At 37.9% G+C, this 19,621-nt stretch overlaps 1 protein-coding gene across 5 annotated transcripts in view; it reads left to right on the top strand.

Moving 5' to 3' along the window:
* The window catches only part of MTR (5-methyltetrahydrofolate-homocysteine methyltransferase), a 53,547-nt gene extending 35,476 nt beyond the window's left edge, over positions 1 to 18,071 (top strand). For all 5 annotated transcript variants that reach the window (XM_014951112.1, XM_014951113.1, XM_014951110.1 and 2 more), the window contains 12 exons: positions 1,028 to 1,128; positions 3,141 to 3,208; positions 4,088 to 4,208; positions 7,073 to 7,154; positions 7,935 to 8,033; positions 9,237 to 9,312; positions 10,643 to 10,798; positions 11,470 to 11,666; positions 14,042 to 14,242; positions 15,483 to 15,675; positions 16,413 to 16,525; positions 16,659 to 18,071. In XM_014951112.1, coding sequence (XP_014806598.1) covers positions 1,028 to 1,128; positions 3,141 to 3,208; positions 4,088 to 4,208; positions 7,073 to 7,154; positions 7,935 to 8,033; positions 9,237 to 9,312; positions 10,643 to 10,798; positions 11,470 to 11,666; positions 14,042 to 14,242; positions 15,483 to 15,675; positions 16,413 to 16,525; positions 16,659 to 16,745 — 1,494 coding nt within the window. In that variant the 3' untranslated portion in view covers positions 16,746 to 18,071. The remainder of the gene's footprint in view (positions 1 to 1,027; positions 1,129 to 3,140; positions 3,209 to 4,087; positions 4,209 to 7,072; positions 7,155 to 7,934; positions 8,034 to 9,236; positions 9,313 to 10,642; positions 10,799 to 11,469; positions 11,667 to 14,041; positions 14,243 to 15,482; positions 15,676 to 16,412; positions 16,526 to 16,658) is intronic.
* The last annotated feature ends 1,550 nt before the right edge of the window (positions 18,072 to 19,621 follow it).

The following is a 19,621-nucleotide window of genomic DNA, read 5'->3' as shown; positions in this document are numbered from 1 at the left end:
CCACCCCCCTGCCTTCCCCAGTAAAATTGCAAGTGCAGGAGGCAGTGTAGGTTCATGAAGTAGAGAGGTGCTTGATACTGTCCATGCTTCGTAGAAGGTTCTAATCCTCCAGTTCTGCCATCTGCAAAGGAGATGAGATTCTGGCTGGAAAAATATTTTGTAGTTTCACATAGAATATGCTCAGTTTTCCACTCTGTTTAAATTCTGTGCAATTTAAGTAGCCTGTTACTGGCATCTGATCCTGCACCGACTCAGACATGGCACTGTGATAACCTGGAGCTGCTCCAAATGACAGCACTGATTATACAACTAAAATGTATCACAAAGACCTGTGTCCTGGTGGAGAATTGCTGCAGGAAGTTCTACTGTTGCACTGCTGGAAGGCCCCTTTGGCAGGGCTGAATGCTATCTAGCCTATCACAGTTTGTGACAGTACAGCTTCCCTTCTTCAGGGAGATCCTTTTTCCATCCTGTTTGTTCAGCTTGCCTATTCTGAAGTAGCCTGATCACTGCACTGAAATGTCTCCCTTGCTATTCATGTTGCATAAAAAATTAGTCTGTTCTGCTTTTGCTAATTCCTCTCGTTCTTCTCAGCATTGTATTGAAAGATTGTTCTTGATGCACAAACAGGCATTTAATGATAAGTGTTCATAGCCTTTTGCTCTAAACATTTAATCTATTTAAACTCTTTGTTGGTGAGGTTTATATTTGAAGCAGAGGTACCTGAGGAGTTTATTTATTGCACTGCACAAAATGCTATCCAGATCTGATTTTTTTTTTCATCTCATTTGTTTTTTTAAACACAGATTTTTTAATAACATGCACAAAACTTGCAAGAATAATTCTTGTGCAAGATCTTTTAAAATAGTTTTTAATATTGACTGTATTATCTCTATTATGCTTTTCAATTGCTTGTGTTACAGTAGGAGTCTTGGTCATGGATTAGGGTTGCGCTGTTGAAGGATCTGTGCAAACACACTGAGGCTTCAGAGTAATTTAATTCTTGTGCTATTTGTTCAACTTTCAGGATCCTTATAACGGTACAATAGTACTAGCAACTGTCAAAGGAGACGTACATGATATTGGCAAGAACATTGTGGGAGTCGTTCTGGGCTGCAACAACTTCAGGTAAAGAGACTAATGTTAGGTAGCTGGGAACACAACTGCATAAAGCCAGCTAATTAATATATTAGACTGGCTGCAGCTGTGGTGATAAGAGCAGGGGATTTCTTGGGAACTGTCCTCTCTTCCCCAATTTGTGGTTGGGAACACAGATCATGCCAGCTATACTAATGGGGAGGCAAGAGGCAGTATAGCCTCCTCCTTTAATACTTTTTTTTCCTAATAAATTGGCATCTGAGGTGAATATAGTTTAACATCAGTTGAAATGTGGATGAGAGTATCAATTTTTGTAATTGTTTTGTATTAAGTATAGTAAGTATAATGTCTTAAACATGTAAGTATAATGTCTGAAAAAAATCAGATACAACAATTGTAGTAGGCAGAATTTGTGTTGTGTTGGGGAAAAAAGAAGTCTTGTAAGATTTGAATGAACCTTGTAATATGTTTTTCAAGCTGTTTGTAAAAACTTGCTGGGGTATGTTGTTGTTAAATAAGAGATGAGATCCTCACCCTGCTTCTGAGCTTCAAAAGATACAACTTCAAGAAGTTACCTTTTCAAGGCCTGAGTACATGCAGCAGGGTTGGCAGCAGTGTTGGAATGATGGTCACATTTCCATCAGAGCCCTTTGTCAAGTGTCTGTCAAATGCTGCACAAAGATGAATCTGCTCTGGAACTCTGTCTTACCGTTCATTCCTTTAATTCTCACAGTTTTTGACTTGGGGCTGTAATTTGCTCTAAAGAGAACCAAAATGATCTCTTCATTTTAAAACACGAAGGCTTGAAGCCAGTAGCAGTGCTGTGTATATGCAGTATATTCCATTTCATTATCTCTTGAAGTTCTGTCAGTTGGTTTCAGGCTTTCTTGAGCTTTATTTAGACTTACTGAACTGAAGCCATGGTGTTTTCTGTCACCATGAGTGTGAGTGAGGCGGAATGAAGCTAGCAGGCTGGGGTGGCTTACTTGGAAAAAAAAAATAAAAACCTTGGCAATGGCTAGGGTTTATAGGACTAAAATGCTAGCAAGGGAAGCGCAGTGTCTCATTTCATAAAATGTATGTTTTAATAAGACAAAAAAAACCCTTAATGTGAATCATTTTATGTTCCTGACATAAGATGTGAAGTCCACAAGAGTTTCTTGTATTGTGCAGATAACTTCAGGAGTGCCACTGCTGTGGGTTAACCCTGGTAGGCAGCTAGGCACCATCCAGCCATCCACTCACTCCCACCCAGCCAACCTCGCTGGGATGGTGAAAGGGGAAAGTAAGAATAAAAGCAAGAGGAATTGTGGGTGGAGATAAAAAAATGTTTAATAAGCCAAGGAGAAATGGAAGAAGAGAGGAAGAAAAACCAAAGCAAGTAATGGAAAGGGAATCACTCACCACCTCCCATGGGCAGACTGTTCCTGAGCAAAAGATGGCTAACCCCTGCTAAACCCCTTCCTCTCTATTTTTATTGCTGAGCATGACATCATACGCCATGGAATATTTCTTTGGTTAGTGTACACCATCTGCCTGGTTGCTTCTCCTCCCAACCTCCTGTGCATTCCCCAGTGTATTCCCTGGGGAGTTAGTTAGAATCAGTGAAGGCCTTGATGCTGGACAAACACTCTTCATCAATAGTTAAAAGATCTGTATGTTATCAGCATTGTTTTGGTCACAAATTCAAAACACAGCACCATACCAGCTGCTCTAAAGAAAATTAACTGGCATCTCAGCTAGATTCAGTACAACCACAAAAAAAAATATTTAAAAAAGGGAAAAAAAAGTCTCTTAGACTTGAATGTTCTTATCTACTGTATCATTTGGAACTCTGATGTGTTGAAAATTTTGCCAGACCCGGAGGTATTTCCTATCTTACAATTCCCAATAGAGGTCTTAAGAGAACCAAAAAACCAAAAATCTCAATTTTAACTTCAATTGTAGGTTAGTCATTTACAGTAAGAGCAATGTATTTGCCCTTTAGCAGAAATTTGACCTGTTTTTTAAAGAATCTTGTATCCTCTCACTTCTTTTCACAGAGTTATTGATTTAGGAGTCATGACTCCATGTGATAAGATATTGAGAGCTGCTGTTGAGAACAAAGCAGGTATAGAGAGATTTCATTAGTACTCCTGAATTGTTTGATTTTAAACCCCACTCACATTTTTTTTTTTTTTTTTATTGCTACTCATTGCATTCCTATGCTGTCTATGATTTGGTCAGACTGTTTTCAGATTAATCAGAACTTTTTGTATTAACAATAGTAATTATTTAGTATTTGGCACTTCAGTGAAACCCAGGCCAAGGAACTGAAAAGCTTTATCAGAAGGAAAACTGCAAGAGAGATGTTTTAGTATTTGTTTTACAGATGGATAAATAGAGACTTGGAAAGGTTAAGTAACTTTGTGTTGGGTCTTAAAACATTAAAAGAACTTGGCATTCAGCCTGGCAGATCAATGAGTGTGAAATCAGGACTGAATTGTTCTAATAAATAATGAACTTTCTGAAACAAGTTACAGTTGCTTTGAAACAGTCCATTGCATCCTGGAAAAGATGAATTGTGTGGAACATAGGTGGTGAGGTTTGAAAGCATTTGCTGTTTCTAAGAGCACAGTTTATAATTATTTTGTCTTATTTCCCTCCTCAGTGCTGAACTTCTGAGGTTTGAAGCTTGCTAATCAGAAGTACTGTGTATTTATTGCTGGAACTAGAGCAGTAGGTGTTCAGCAACTGTGAAGACTGCTTGAGGAAAATCCTTAACTGGGGATTTGGAATCACTTTCATTCTTGGAAAGCTTTCACTTTCTAATTAGGTCAAACCCTACTTCTAGACTAGCAACTAGCCAGCTTTTTTATCTCACTATTTTCTGTCTGACGCATGAAGCTATCTGCTGTATGAAAGTAATGCTTTCTGCAATAATTTCTGTGTCTTTCTAGAGTGAATCTGCTAAACCTTTTGTGTATGTCTGTTTGTAAATTTGCAATAGATATAATTGGCCTATCTGGTCTCATCACCCCTTCTTTGGATGAAATGATTTTTGTCGCCAAGGAAATGGAGAGATTGGCAATAAAGATTCCTTTGCTGATTGGAGGAGCAACTACTTCTAAGTAAGATATCTCAGTTGGGAAGATGGGGGATGTGTACAAAAATAGCGTTAACCAGGGAAAAAGAAAACTTATAGCCATTTCTCTCTCCCTCATTTTCCCCCAGCACATACTGGTATGTATATGCTTAAGACTCAATGTTAGTTCCTTATATCGGAAGTCCTAGAGTATAGAGGTAAAATATCATTGGGATGATCGTTTCACGGACATATGCATATAAATACAGTTCTTCTAAAGGATTGAATAATCTAATCTGTTTCAATTCACAAAAGCATTCAGAAAATGCAGGATTTTGAGACTAGAAATGGTCACATTGACATCAGGGAGCTATTATCTTTGAGAAAGCTAATGTATTTTTCCTGGATCACTGTTCAGCACTTGTGCTGACTGGATTGAGTCCCCAGTCCTGTTCAAGCAGGCTTATAGGGAATAAATTCTGGCCGTTTGCCTTGAAGTAGTTACCATTTTGCTTTTGATAGACTGAGCTTTTCTGTTGAGCTCTTGTTCTCTCAAATCCATTCGAGTGAAATAATACAGCTGCTGTGATGTCCTGAAGACTGGTGTTGACAGCTCACTGACACCCAGTATTAACATTACCACAAATGTGTTTGAGGCCTTGGGTCACGCTTTGCTAACTGGTTTATGTACAATATGCTTGAGTAGGTGACAGCTCAGAAGACTGCAGAGGTCATTTCTTGCATAACTAGAAGCTGTTAGCAGCGTTGCTTTCCTTATCGGAGCAGTACATACTCTAGCAGAACCATTGCCCCAAGGTATTCTGTATTTTTGGCCTTAGCAAATCATCCCAGAGTTTGACAGACAGTGAAGAGTAGGATCACTACCCATGTTTATTGGTTCTGGAGTTAGCAAGGTTAAGTGTATCCTTTTTGTCCTCCGTACGAGTCTCTCTTCCTATGGCTTTGGTGCTGAGTACAAACATGGAGGGGTTTTTCTTAAAAAAAAAAAAAAAAAAAAAAAAAAAAAAAAAAGGGAAAAAAAAAAAGGCTTTATTCTAACTGGAGGTCTTAGGAGAGCCCATTCTTAAGATCTTTTTAGTGTTTGTACACAGGGTGTTGTGGCCTGGTAATTGATATCAAATAACCAGCCTCCAACAGCACTGTAGAATTTATTCACGGAGATGAATGTAGCCAACAGCAAGACAGCACTAGTTTTATCCGTGAATATGGAAATTATTGAAGAATATATGTATAATTTTGTATACATAAATAATAATTCTATTCATGTGAACTATATATAAAGATATAATTATGCAGATGCCCAGACACATGGAATTTCCTTAAAATATATGTCAAGTAAACATATTCTTTATGAAGGCTGAATTGGTAATATATATTTAATTTTACATCCACAATCTTAAGTTTAACCTCATGTGTGCATTCTGGAAGGTTGCGTACAAGTCAGAGGTTGCTAATGAAGAACCATCTGCACTTTTTCCCTGTAATAAGTAGACATCATTATTTGAAATGAGGAGCCCATAAGTGCTTGGAAGGGTGGAAGGTGAAGTTATTTTGAAAGAGAGAGAGAGAGAGAGCAGCTGGGTTTTGTCTACAAAATTTACATAATAGAGTTTCTTCATAACTTACAGTAAGGATGATGTTTACATTCTTACTATACTGCTTTGGTAAATGAGATGCTGACAAATAATGGTGACAGTTTTGTTGTGGTAATGCTTATTTTTCAAAAATGTAGAAATTAATAAGTTGATTAGTTGATAAGTGCCATTTTAGGACCATGCGCTGTTTGTGTCTGGTCTGTTCCTATCAAAATAGAAGATACAGTATCTTTTTCTAAAAAAATGAGCTGCCAGGATCAGAAGTGCATCGCTGATAAGCAAATTTAAAGATCCTGGACCAATTGGTTACACAGCTGTGTTGCACAGTCATCAGTAACCTCCATGGCCAAGTGCTTAAAATATTTGACAGAACCTGAAGAGAAAGGAGATCTTATCTTATCTGTGGAAGAACATTTCTTGGGTTATGATTTAAATTAATTTTAAAAATGGTGTTTGACTGTAGCATTTAAGAAGGCAAACTGAGCTTTGGCCTGCAAGGTCCTCGTTCCTGCACTTGCTTGCACAGTTTGCCAGGACCCTGAGCAACAGGGGTGGCCAGCTGCAGTTCATGGGACAGCTTAGGTCTCAGTTTAGGACTCCAAACTTCAGTTGGATCAAAAAGTGCTATAATATAGTGATTCTTCATTAAATGGTGAAGTATTTCCATGAGGTCTGGAATATGAGTAAATGCTAAATAATTGGATGAATTGGTAGGTTATTATGTGAATGACTTGACTGACCAAGCAGGTGCAAGTTTGTAATATTTATTGACTCCTGGCAGAATTCCTTCTTCACATGAGTAGAGAGCTTGTGCCTCTGTTTTTGAAGTAGAGCATCACAGAAATGGAGTAATCATCACTGAAATATGTTAATGCTAATCCATAGGCCCAGAGACTAACATGTGGGAGGGGAAAATACAAGATGAGCAAAAAAGCTTAAGAAAAAATGGTTAGTTTTTGATAGGCTTAGTTTGGAACATTCTCACTGAAATTTCCTGAGACTCAAACAAATGAGTTGCTGATTTTCAGTCAGCTGGTAAGACAGTGAGGGAATGTGAGTTGGCACATTATTTATGAAGCATTTTGATACTCTTTGAAGAAAAGTGTTTATGTACCTATCATTGAACTCAGTGTTTAATCAGCCATGCATAGCAGATGGATAACTTTTTCTTCTTTTGAAGTTCTGGTCTATGCATTAAGTCAGGATTTATTTTGCTGGGGGTTTTGTCTGTTTTGGGTGGTTTTTTTGTTTTTTTCAGTTGTGAAATGTTCACTCTTTTTCTTTTTCATTTAAGAACACACACAGCTGTTAAAATTGCCCCACGATATAGCGCACCTGTAATTCATGTCCTGGATGCATCCAAGAGTGTTGTGGTTGTAAGTTCTAAATTACAGTTTCTCATCCATGCGAAAATATATGCCCTGTTTTTCTGTTGTGCCTCTCATCCTTTCCTCCAAGGCTTAACATCATGGCAGAAAACTGAAGAGGCAAAACAGAGGCCAGTTTCTAAGCTACTATTGCTTCAGGTTTTTTCGCCGCCACGTTGTTACCTCGTCTGACTTGTGCCAATTATTGTCACTGGATACCTTTATTAAATGCCTATTTCTCCAGTGAGGGTGACATGATACATTCTGAGTCCTTGACTGTAGTTTTGACATGTTTTATAGTGAAGAGCAATGGGATTAGGTGTGGTATGTTTCTAAAGTTAGTAATATGGCAACATTAGTACTGTGAGGCAACACTAGTACTATGAAACATCTGGCTGGAGTTTCTAGGATGGATGCTCTCTCTGTCAAACAAACGGATACTCTGAGCTGGCAGATACCTGCTGGAAAGAAGCAGGCCAAGCTGTGTGGTGTTTCTACGACTATTCAGTCTCTAAAGTCTTGGAGTATTCTCCTCTCAGGTCTGTCTAGAACCAGACTGGGCTCTGCTAATATTACCTGTGTAGTAAGGCAGTACTCTCAGTAATAATCACATTCTTACATGTGTTTGGAACCTAGCTTGCAAATTAGGGGTAAGGCTTAGTTTGGTATTGTCAAGAGTAATTGGAAACAAAAGTTTGAAAGACAAATAGCTTAGTCTGAAGTTCATACTCTGTCCTTACTATAGTATGTTCCGGTATGTACTTAGCACTTTTTCTTTACGTTTTTCAGTGCTCCCAGCTCTTAGATGAAAGTGTAAAGGATGATTTCTTTGAAGAAATATTAGAGGAATATGAAGAAATTAGACAAGAGCACTACGAGTCTCTCAAGGTACAAATAAAATTGCTTTAGCTTCTTTTCTTGTTTGAAGTGGTTAGTACTTGCCTTATTAACTCTCAGTTTCAGCTCCTTTTGAAGACCTTCAGGTATATTTGTGCTGATTTAAAACATGCAGTGGAATGGATCAAAAACTTCTAGAAGCGCTTATGAAATAAAATTTTCTAACCTATAAGGGAAAATTCTACATGAGTCTAACACACGCATGGCAAATTCTTGATTGTCCTCAATGGGCAATCAGTGGTATCTAGGACATCTCCGTGAAGCTGGTAGTCACGTCAACTTAACCAACATACAGGAGACCAATGCTCTCCTGGAGCAGTAGCTGGAAAGAGGGAGCTGCACTGGGGTAACTAAAATGGCTCTGGTTGCTTTCACTGGTACGAAGCCGTGCTATTGAGTATTTTACAAGACCATGCTTTCCTTAAATATTCGTATTGTTTAGGGATCTGAGCAGTCTCAAGGTAAAGCGCCGAGGCTGCCGTTTGAGGAATGTTAAGAGAAGGAAGCAATGGAATGTGGAGAGGGACTGTGAACTTAACAATAGGAAACAACATATGGCTCCTCTGAGGCTATCTTTATAAATAAACAGAAGCAAACTGAAAGTCATCTGGCTCTTACCTATCTCTTCCTAAAGAAAGATAAAGCATGAGGCCTCCTGCTGAGGACATTTGACTTGATCAAATTTAAGACCAGTGAGGCTCTTCAATTGTGAGGTCAGTGAGTGCAGTGCTCTCCTTTAAGCAGAGGTCAGCAGCGAATTCATGGGCCTTACCGAAGTTACTGTGGACTTCCTGTGCCTTGCAGAAGAGCCAGTAATTTCCCCAAAGGCACGCTGCTGTCACTGGTGGTGGAGTCACTGCAGTCCTAAGCTTTTCGTAGGCAGGAGCAGAATACCTTGCTGAAACTGTGTTTTCATATAACTTGAAGCACTAAAGGAACTTCTGGTATAGTCCAGAGGAACTAGAAATCTTGTAGGCCAGTTTCATTAGAAGTATACAGGAAAAAATAATGGTATGGTTGTGATGTGATCTTACTCTAAACTTGTGAACCTAGGAGTTGTTGGAACTGAAATTGCCTGTTTTCAGATTTGTCCCAAAGACCATTTTGAGTACAACTCTACCACCAAGTCAACAGTTACAGGTTATCTCTCTGAAAGATGGCTGCTTTGTGAATATGTCATTTATGTTCCTACAGGAAAGAAGATACTTGTCTCTACAGCAAGCTAGAAGAAAAGGTTTCCATAATGACTGGTTATCAGGCCATAAACCAGGTCAGTTTAAATGTTGGTGTTTGTTGTTGCTGTGCTTTTATTTTATTTTATGTATTTATTTTATATATATTTTTAATTAGATTATGCTTCGTTAAACTTCAGGATATAGTAGTGGGACAACTTGAGTAAAATGGTATCCGTTTGAGCAGACATTATATTTTTTTTTGCATAAATTTGAGCATCCTGTTTCTGCTTTATATTTTTCACAGTATATTTTAAAAAATAAGTTGTTAATAAAAATTGGTAAAAACTTACTAAAACAACAAGTTACCCATAACAACACATAATCAAAGATAAGTCTAATGCCTGCTTTGCAAAATAATGTCAGACTGGGTCATTATATTGCAAAGCTTCTATACCATATTTAGGAAACACACGTTCTGACATAGCATTTGTATCAAATTCCTCCTTACACTTTTTCCCCCATCAGTTTCTGTACTGGTTTGTTTTGACTTTTTTTTTTTTTTTTTAGTCCATATCACTCATCTAATGTTATATTGCATTCTCAAGTCTCAAACATCCTTTCTCCTCTTGCTGCTCCTTCACCCACTTCAGTACAGTTCCATAGTTCCTTTATTCTTTGTTTTGTCTTTTTTTTTTTTTTTTTTTTAATTAGAGACTAGAAGTCTAAACAGCATTCCCCAAGAAGTTGCATCCTGCAGTGACATTAACACTTCACTGCATTCTGTCATTTCTTTTACAGAACTCAAGATGCTAATTTTCATTCTTTAAAAGTTGTGTTATAAAGTAGTGAACAGCAGAGGCAAAACAAGTGCAAAGCTTGTGACTACATCATAACATAGATCCATCTCCCTTTTTCATTTGTGCACGTGCATCTGAACAAGTGTGTGGTGCTTACAAAAGTTCTTATAAATTACATACTAATTTACAGAACTATTCTTAGTACCATAGCACATATTAAGTCTGTGTATAGAAAGCATGATTTGTAAATATGAAAGGTATGTGCCCATAAAATATGTTAGGTTTTGATAGGTTGTGTAGGTTCTTTTGGTCTTCTGTATCAGCCAGTATTTTGGTCAATGAAGTAAGTTCAGAATTCCAGCAGCTACTAAGTACTGAATTATATGAAAGAGCAAAAGGCCTTAAATTATCTATTTCAACTTTATATGCCTTTCATGCTTTTTTTATCACATTGTAACTGTAGAGTATGGTATGACTTGGGAATGATACAACAGTGAGAATTCAAGACAGTTACTTCGGAAGAGGTTGTGTGCAGTGGTGGAGACTAGTGAGCATAAGTTATGCTGCACATATAAGAGAAATTTTAAATTCTTTTTATCACGTCAGATTGTACTTCTTATTCCTACAGTTAAACCGAAGTTCATCGGCACAAAAGTCTTTGAAGATTATGACCTGAAGAGGCTGGTAGAATACGTTGACTGGAAGCCTTTCTTTGATGTCTGGCAGCTTAGGGGAAAGTATCCCAACCGGGGTTTCCCTAAAATCTTTAATGATAAAACTGTAGGTGAGTACTGAAATTGCATTTACTTCATGTAAATAATCCTAATGGACCTGCCATGCTGCAGTAAGATTCTGAAGTGTCACTGAAATAAATTCTTTAAAGCAACACTTAGTGAACCAAGAGTGTGCCTGAAAAATAAATGGAGAGAAATGCTCAATTGTCTTAGAATTCACCTGCCAAAACACAGGGAGGTACTGTAATGACAGAAAATGGCACCAGAGCACTTGATATATCTTAGTTCCTGTTGTGGGTGAAGATGGCAAGAAGGCTTTGTCTCCTTTTGAAATTATTCAGTGGGCCTTGAAATACATGATGAAACTGCAAGGGTGACACTGAAATTGTTCTGGATCTGCTGCACTGCAATAATGTAGGTGCACACACGTTCTCTGCTGCTCGTGTCATTCTGCATCCTTTGCCTCTACAAGAATGGTGCTGGCTGAAATGTGTTTTGGTTTTTTTTTTCCCCCCAAGATATATGTTGTTACAGCTGTGTAGACATAATCACACTGCTGTCTCTCTGTTTGCTGTAGCTGACAGATTGTTGCAGTCATCAGAGAATCATGTGGAAAATGAACCAATCTTCAGCAATTCTTAAACTCATTTAGCCAGTTGTGAAAACACGCCGTTTTTCTAAAGGGTTCTCTTTTTTTTTTTTTTTTTTTTTTTTTTGGTAGGTGAAGAAGCACAGAAAGTATATAATGATGCTCAAAATCTACTGGAAGTGTTGATTAATCAAAAGAAATTAAAAGCCAGAGGTGTGGTTGGGTTCTGGCCAGCTCAAAGTGTTCAAGACGATATCCATTTATATGCTGTAGAAGAAGCAGTGGGATCTTCGGAACCAATAGCAAAATTTTACGGCTTGAGGCAACAGGTACAATGACAGAACATTTGTTAAATAAAGTGGTTTGATTTTTTTTTTTTTTCTGAATTAGAAGAACATAACAGGAGTGCCTTATTAAAATCTGTGCAGAAAATGGTGGCTATAATCTGTCTGCAGCCAGTGTCTTGCCATTTCTTCCAGTAATAACAAGATCTTGTTAGTGGTGACCCAGGTTTTCATATCGTGGTATTTATAGTACTTTGCATTTGTAGCAGTTTTACAAAATGCTTTATAGATTTGACATCTTCAGATATGACATGCGTTTTCTGTCTTCATTTTAAAATTTAAGATGTCCTAAAGACTGTGCTTTATAAATTCCTGGGCTCTAAATTAGAACTTAATGGACCTTAATTCTGTAATATCCCTGGATTGTGCCTTAGATGAATAATTCTGCTTGAATGGATTAAAGGTTAAAAACACTTTTAATTAAAATACCTGGAAAATAAAGGTTGATGTAGAAAAGTGCTTTGGATAGTCTTAATTTTCATGTAAAATTCCCCATATGAAGAGACAGTTTAGAATTAGTTAGTTGGCTGCTAATTCTGATTGAGAGAACTACTATTTTAAGTATTCATGCTTGAATCATACTTACGTAAATTTGCATTTATTTTGATAGATTGAACATTTTCAAGATACTCTGCCTCTACATTCTGACTCAGCTTCTTCATAGTTCACATGTTCAGAGTCATCAAGCATGGCAGAAAACAAACTTAACAAATACCTAAATTTCTGGAGTAAGGAATTTTATGAGGACAGTCCTGTGCCAATATTGCAGAACTGTACTAAGAAGTACATGACTTTAAGTTTATCTGTTCCAGTTCTCTGGAACAGATTGTCTATGCCATGGAGATGTAGCAAGTGTATCTTGACAATCCATGACGTATGTTTATATAAAATGTTCTCACAAACATTCAGGCAGGGCTGTTCCAGGCCTTACTACCTAGTTAAACATTTTGATATCTCATGTAAATCATGTTTACTACAGTTGCTTTTCCTGGCCTTTTCCCAGGATTCTCCTAAGGAGAGTATCTGATTTGATGTTCTTCTTGTAATGGTTTTTACTATTGGAATATTGTTATTTTCCTTAGTCTTTTTATCTCATATATTCCCAATTTATTTTGTGTATTTATCCCAATATTTACCTTGTATATTCCCAACTTTTCTCAAAGGTTAAGGCCATGGAACTCTGTGCTATTGTGTTCTTCTGCACTACATATTTTAGCTGCATCTCTTTCAGTCTGGTGTATGTAGTAATTCAGCAGAGGCTTCACCAGAGCAAAGTAGAAGAAAATAATAATCTCCTGTTTCTTATATAAAGTGTTCCTTTCAGTACAGAGAGTTCTCTCCATGGCATTGGCACTATTAAGGATGTGACGTAAATCTAAAAGTTGGAGATGCATTTAGAATTTTCCTTAACTGTAGTCATTACAAAAGAACCTTAAAATCAACGTAGATTTCACCTGTGTGGAGAAAGACTATTTGCTCAGTTTTATGCTCCTTCCTGTAACCTAATAGGTCATAGAAACTAGGGAAAGAATTGACCATTTTTCTTTGGTTTGTAGATTTACAAGAGCTGTGCTGCTTTTTAAGTAACAGTCCTGTTCCTACACTGAATATGCTGATATCATCCGCAGCTGTAAATCTTCTTGTTACGTGCTATGGCCAGCATTCAGTCACCTCTTTCTATTCTTTTTTTTTTTTCCACTTTGGAAAAATCCAGCGAGCTGGATATTTGCTATTTGCGTAAACCCCCTTGAACCTTGCTTGGGATTAAACTTTTCAGTAGTGACAGATGCAAATTTGTTTGTATTTGCGTATGGCTAGTGCGAACCTACATCCTGGGGCACTGTTTTATCTGGATTAGTGAGCATGTTGTTTGTAGCCTAAAAACTAAGAGTGTGCATGAACTCTCTCAGCCGTTCTAAAATGGGAATTGCTGAAGAATTCTGCAGCTCGCATAATTGGGATGTGAACCATCAGCCATCAGTTTTCCTAACAGAAGTGGAATCTGAGTGCTAGAGTTGGCACAAGTGTGCTCCTTCTTTTGTAATAATGTGTCTGCAGAATAAGCTGTTAAGTCTTACTAGTTGTAGATGGAAGTGAAACATCTCTCCCTGTGTGTCCAGCACAGCATCTCTCTCATTTGACATTTTTCTCTTTGATGATCCAAACACCTTCAGAGGAAGAGAGGTGTTCTTCTAATTCAAGTACAAGAAAGCCATCATGGCTCAAAGACTAGTTAAGTCTTTTTCAGAAATGCCCTAAGCCCTTTAGTGTTACTACTGGTCTTTAGATTAATAGTGCACTAATATTTAATGTACTTTTAAAAATGTTCTGATTTTTTTGCATTGGTTTTGTTACTTTAGGCTGAAAAGGACTCTGCCTGCACAGATCCATATTACTGCCTCTCTGACTTCATAGCACCGCTGGATTCTGGCATTTGTGACTACTTAGGCCTGTTTGCTGTGGCCTGCTTTGGTGTGGATGAGTTGTGCAATGACTTTAGGGAACAGGATGATGAATACAGCATCATAATGGTAAAGGCTCTTGGCGATCGGTTGGCAGAGGTACGAGGTTTCATCGTGTTTCTGCACAGATTTTCTGACTGGGGACTACATTTGCTTGACGGGTCGCTGTTTCAAGTTTTAGCATAAACTTAGACTGTTGCCTGTAATGTCTGCTCTGCATTCAGTCTGAAAGTGAAAGGACTCTGCTAAAATTGTCCTGAGAAGAGAGTCCTCTTCTCTGCCAGAGGGGACTTTTCAGCCTGTATCTTCCAGCTGCAAAATGATGAAGCTTTTTTTTGGTTTTGATGATTGATGGAGCTTAGTAGATTTTAAAACAAGACTGTTTAAAAAGAGCTATCTCTAAGTCTTGTTTTATCTACATGAGAATGTGTTGGACCCAAGTGTGATGCACCAATTATGTTCTTGAATTGCAGACATGCCTTCTGCTTCAATAGTGACCATGCAGATATATCCAGGGTACAAGTCTTTTGAGTTAACAAGTCTTAGGTTAGGCAGACATGCTTTCGAAGCTCTAACTGAAGTGGTTTAGAAAATGCCATCCCTTCCCTCCTGCCCTTCTATCCCCATCTGCCTGCCCTCATGCTTACACCTCAGTAACCATGTTAAAACTTACAGCAACTTCAGTGCAATGTAAATGAGGCTAGCTCTAGCTGTGTATTTCAAGCTGTAACAGTTTCAGAAATTACTATTAGATGCCATCTAGAGATACTTACTGAAGTGGAAATTTCTCCTGAAGGCAACCATTACTGGCGAAGTAGTGTCAGCTGTAGGAGCGGCTGAGAAAAGCTGTTGCTCACTTTCAGCTAGAGGAAGGTCCTGCACTAAAAAGAGCAGCGGCACTTCACTTATATCTGACACTTTTATGGCTGCAGGAGTGATATGGCCTCCCATAGCTAGACCTGGATGAGATACTCAGACCGTCAAGCCCTAATGACTGCAGTGCTATAAAGATGTACCACTACCATGGGCTAATGAACTTCATCTTTTCCAGTTACTTGTCCATATATTTACCACTTCTACTATGTAAGATTTCAAAGCAAGACAACCGAAAAAACACTATCACTAAGAGAAAAAAGTAAATTATTTGAACTAGCAAAATAAGTATTGTATGTGAATTTTAATGCTATCAAATTTCTCACCTATGATAGGATCCCCCTTAAAAATTAAAATGGGAATGGGGAGAAAGTCTCTCTCATTGTTTGTCTTCATCAAACAGCTATTGCGTCAGTCTGCACAGATTAAGAAAAAAAAATTAAAAATCTTTGTATTATATTCCAAGGCATTTGCTGAGGAGCTCCATGAAAGGGTTCGAAGGGAATTCTGGGCTTATTGTAGCACGGAGCAGCTAGATCTCTCTGACCTACGCAGAATTAAATATGAGGGCATTCGCCCTGCGCCTGGATACCCAAGCCAGCCTGACCATACGGAGAAACTCACCATGTGGAAACTTGCAAACATTGAGGAAACCACAGGTACCTCTGTCTGCTTCACTAAGGTTCTTAAACTGTTTTTACGGGAATGAAAGCTTGAAATGGGAACAATACAGCGATTGGGTGGTGCAGAGCTACATAAAAAAATCCCTGAAGAGGTTGCTGTCTTCCCCTAGTCATTGCCATTTTTATTTTGCCTCATTCAAGGAAGAATTTGCAAAATACTGCCAGTGCTTTTGGTGCAGGAATTGTGTTCCTAATTAGCAGATTGCATGCAAACAGGGTTCTGCTACACAAAGAAAAAATCTAGCATCCTTATGGTTGCAAGAAGACATTCCAGATAGGAACTGGAAAAAAGCCAATTCAGCAGTGTATTTCCTGATCCACAGAGTCCGTGAGATGGTAACTCTTTAAAAAGGAATGAATTCCATTTGTTTTCCTCTGATACTTTACATGTCAAACATTTCACTGCTACTTCCACAATTGCAAAAATTACCTTCCTTTGTTTCAGAACCTCTTGTCACCCATTTCTTTTGCCAAAATGTCTGAAGTTCTTTCCTTCAAACTGCACACTCCACAGTAATACTGTAATGAGTCTTTAATATATTTAAAGCTATGTGTGTTTTTTTTAATAGATAAGAAGTGGAAAATAGTTTTGGTTTTAGTTTGAATGCTTCTTGATTTTTGAGTTTGCCTGAAGGTGCCCAACAAAAAAAAGGCTCTGAATTTATGCTTATTATCAATTCAGAGAATAAGAAAACTTTCATTCTCTTTTCTAGGAATTGGCTTAACTGAATCACTAGCAATGACACCTGCTTCTGCAGTTTCTGGCCTTTACTTTTCCAGTCCCAAATCCAAATATTTTGCTGTTGGCAAGATATGTAAAGATCAGGTAACTTGGACTGTCCGTTGTGATCATGTTACAGCATTCAAGAGCACCCTACTAGCAGACATTCTGGAAAACTTTGTAAACAGCAAAAGCTGGAGTTTCCAAATCTTCATTATGTTTTGTGGTCCCTTTGCAGGTTGAAGATTATGCACGGAGAAAAAATTTGTCTGTGGCAGAGGTGGAGAAATGGCTGGGACCCATTTTGGGATATGATACTGAATAACTGTGATGCTTCTGGGCAAACGTTTTCTTTTGGTGGTCTGTTCACCAGAATGAAAAAGAAAATCCAACAAGAAACTCCTTCCCACTGAAAACAGCTTTCTTCCATCCATCCCATTAACTTGTCTGATTGTTTTTAATTTTTTATCAAAGACCATGTATTTCAAATCTTTAAATTCGCTTGGGACCATGAATGCATTGCAGATCTCTTAGTCACAGAAACATGTTTTTATTTATTTTTATTTCTTGCACAAATCATCTAGCTGAGCAGCTAGATGTAGGGTAAGATGTGAAAGCTGCAGAGCTCCCTTGTCTTCAGGGGGGCTTTGAAATCAGGGGCAAGAATTTCTGTCCCACTGGCTGTGGATATACGTAGAACAGAATTTGACTTCTGTTATTTTAAATGTGTTTTGGTACAGAAGTACAACATGATTTTTTTGTGTAGTCAGCAAAGGTTTTACACTGAGTGATCAAGAACAACTGAAGTAGAACAGATCTCCTCTTCTAAAATCTGTCTGCTCCATATTTAGGTCTTGGGATTGGGAACATATGTTGTTTTCTCTGAATAATACCAGTTTTTAAAATTACTTTCTGATTGTGATTGTAACTAGAAGTATCACAATAATAGTGTGCCGGAGCACTATTGGCAATGCTGTATGACAGAACATGAAATGGGATGACTGAGCCCTTGGGGTTGTCCATCTCATGCTTCCTCTTCCTTTCAGCAAGCCACAATCTTGTTTCTACTCCTTTTAAAGGGTCATGGCACTTCCTACCTTACAGTTATGTTGGGAGGCTTAATTCGTATTGAAACAATCTTTTGTATGTGAAAAGTATGAGAGAAGAGTAATTGTTACTGTAGGCAGACAGAAGTTGGGAGGTGACTTCAGTGCTTCAGAAATTCTTTAAGCTTCCAGGTACCCAGATTTTAGAAGCAAATAGCAGCAATACTGTCATAAGTAACAGTTAATATCGTAGGCTTGTTCTTCACATTTAACTCTGAGTGAGCTAATTGTTCATAGCTTTTAATAATCTCTGAAAAGTGCCTCAGGTATTATTTAAATGCTAATTTAGTAAAATATTATGACAGAAAGCCCTAATTTTTTGGTCTCTAATTGTAAAGAAAAGACCAGTATTATAAAGAGAATGTTCTTTTAAATAGTTTATCTGTAATCTATTAATAGCTATATAATTTTTGTAATGTCTTCATCTGTCTTTATGCTAAAAGAATCATCTTGTATCAACAGTTTAATAAAGGTTAAGCTGTCGATGGTGTTATCCTATTAGAATCCTTTAAATGACAACAATAAAGTGTGTGCAATCGTCTGAACAGATAATGTCAAAATTAATATGCACATTGTACCATGAATCCGTAAGTATAAAGGCTGCTGTGGGGCTTTTAAAGTAGTTGAGTGTGTTCTGAACTGAATGTTTTAGCGCGTCTCATTCTTTAATGCCTTAAAATAATTTCTAAATGGATCCATCTCTCGCTCCCCACTCCTCTCATGTGAAGGGATTTGAGACATGTCCTTGTTGATCAGCTGACTCTTGTTGCTGGAATGGTTCCTCAGTAGAAGGCTCTTCAAGATTGTCAAAAAAACAATATAAAAGTGTTAATATAAAGGAAAATTTGTTCCTGAAATGCATACCCTCTAGAAATTGAGACAGTCTTTGCTCTCTTTATGATACTTGCACTTCTGCAAATCAGTTTAATGCTTGGAATGTCTCCTTTCCACCACTCTTCCATGTTCTTAGGTTTGGAAGCAGAGTGCCTTACTAGTCTGAAACTTTGATTGTCTCAATGAGGTCAAAGTTTGACTTGTACAGCTTGGTTTGTGTAATTGTTTATTGTCCTGAAATCAGTAGCACACAGTTGGGTGAGTGCAGCTTTAGCAGAATGAGGCTGACAGAGCAGTAGGTGCCCACCTGTGGAGCAGCGCTGCTGTCACCTTGGGTACAAGCAGAGGGTTTCAAATGGTGTGCAGTTACCTTATCCCTTCACACACGGCATCATGCACTGATAAAGATCTTCATCTTTGCCTGCAAAACTTGTTATTGTGAGAACCTGTTTGGAAGAATTACTCATTGTTATTATGCAAATGTTTTTACCAAGGACAATATCTTTAAAAGTTTGTTACTTTAAATTGTCAGTTGACATTTTGAATAAGACTTTGAATAAGCTTCATTCTTCTCTCCAGAAAAAAGATACATTGTGAAGCAAAAGAGTCTCACAGTTCTACCAGATTAAGACTGTTTCACTTCCATGGAACTATATTGAAAAGCCATGGTAAGAATATACCTCTTTGGAGTAATGAAATGGAGTGGATACTTAGATAAAAGGTTTTGATGGAATTTTCAATTGACGCTGCTGTTCCCTGAGTGCATCAGCTCCGTATCTGCATGGAGATGTCAGTGCACTTTTGACCTAAGAATTTGTTTCAGTCCAGTAGAAAAAATAGCACCGGGTGTGTAGATACAGGTTGGTGGTTTTTTTCCCCCTTTACTCATGGTGTTTAAAAGATCAAGGTTTTCTGTATGCAGGTATTCAACTTCCACTGGAGGTTTTGTTCTTACTTCACTTCTCTCATATACTTGGTCTGTGTTCTTTTTCCCTCTCCTACTCTACAGTACAGGTGTGGGGATACAGATCAGAGCTCTGTAATGGCCTGTGAGTGCTGCATGTTCTTTGGTTGTTTTTTTTTTATAAAAAAATATATTGTTTTGCCTTTTGTTGAATTTCAGCAAGGTTCTTACCAAATGTCCCCTTCCCAGGGAGTGGACAACTTTATTCCTTTTATCTGGCCATCAACTGGAAATCTAGGTTGAGGTTGCGAAGTGGAGTGCAAACCTGAGGTCTGAAAAGGTGTCAGTTCTCTGTGG

The sequence above is a fragment of the Calidris pugnax genome, unplaced genomic scaffold (assembly GCF_001431845.1).
Source record: "Calidris pugnax isolate Ruff unplaced genomic scaffold, ASM143184v1 scaffold24, whole genome shotgun sequence".
NCBI classification, from domain to species: Eukaryota; Metazoa; Chordata; class Aves; order Charadriiformes; family Scolopacidae; genus Calidris; species Calidris pugnax.
Note: the sequence above shows the minus strand (reverse complement) of the source record. Positions and strands in the feature narration are given on the sequence as shown.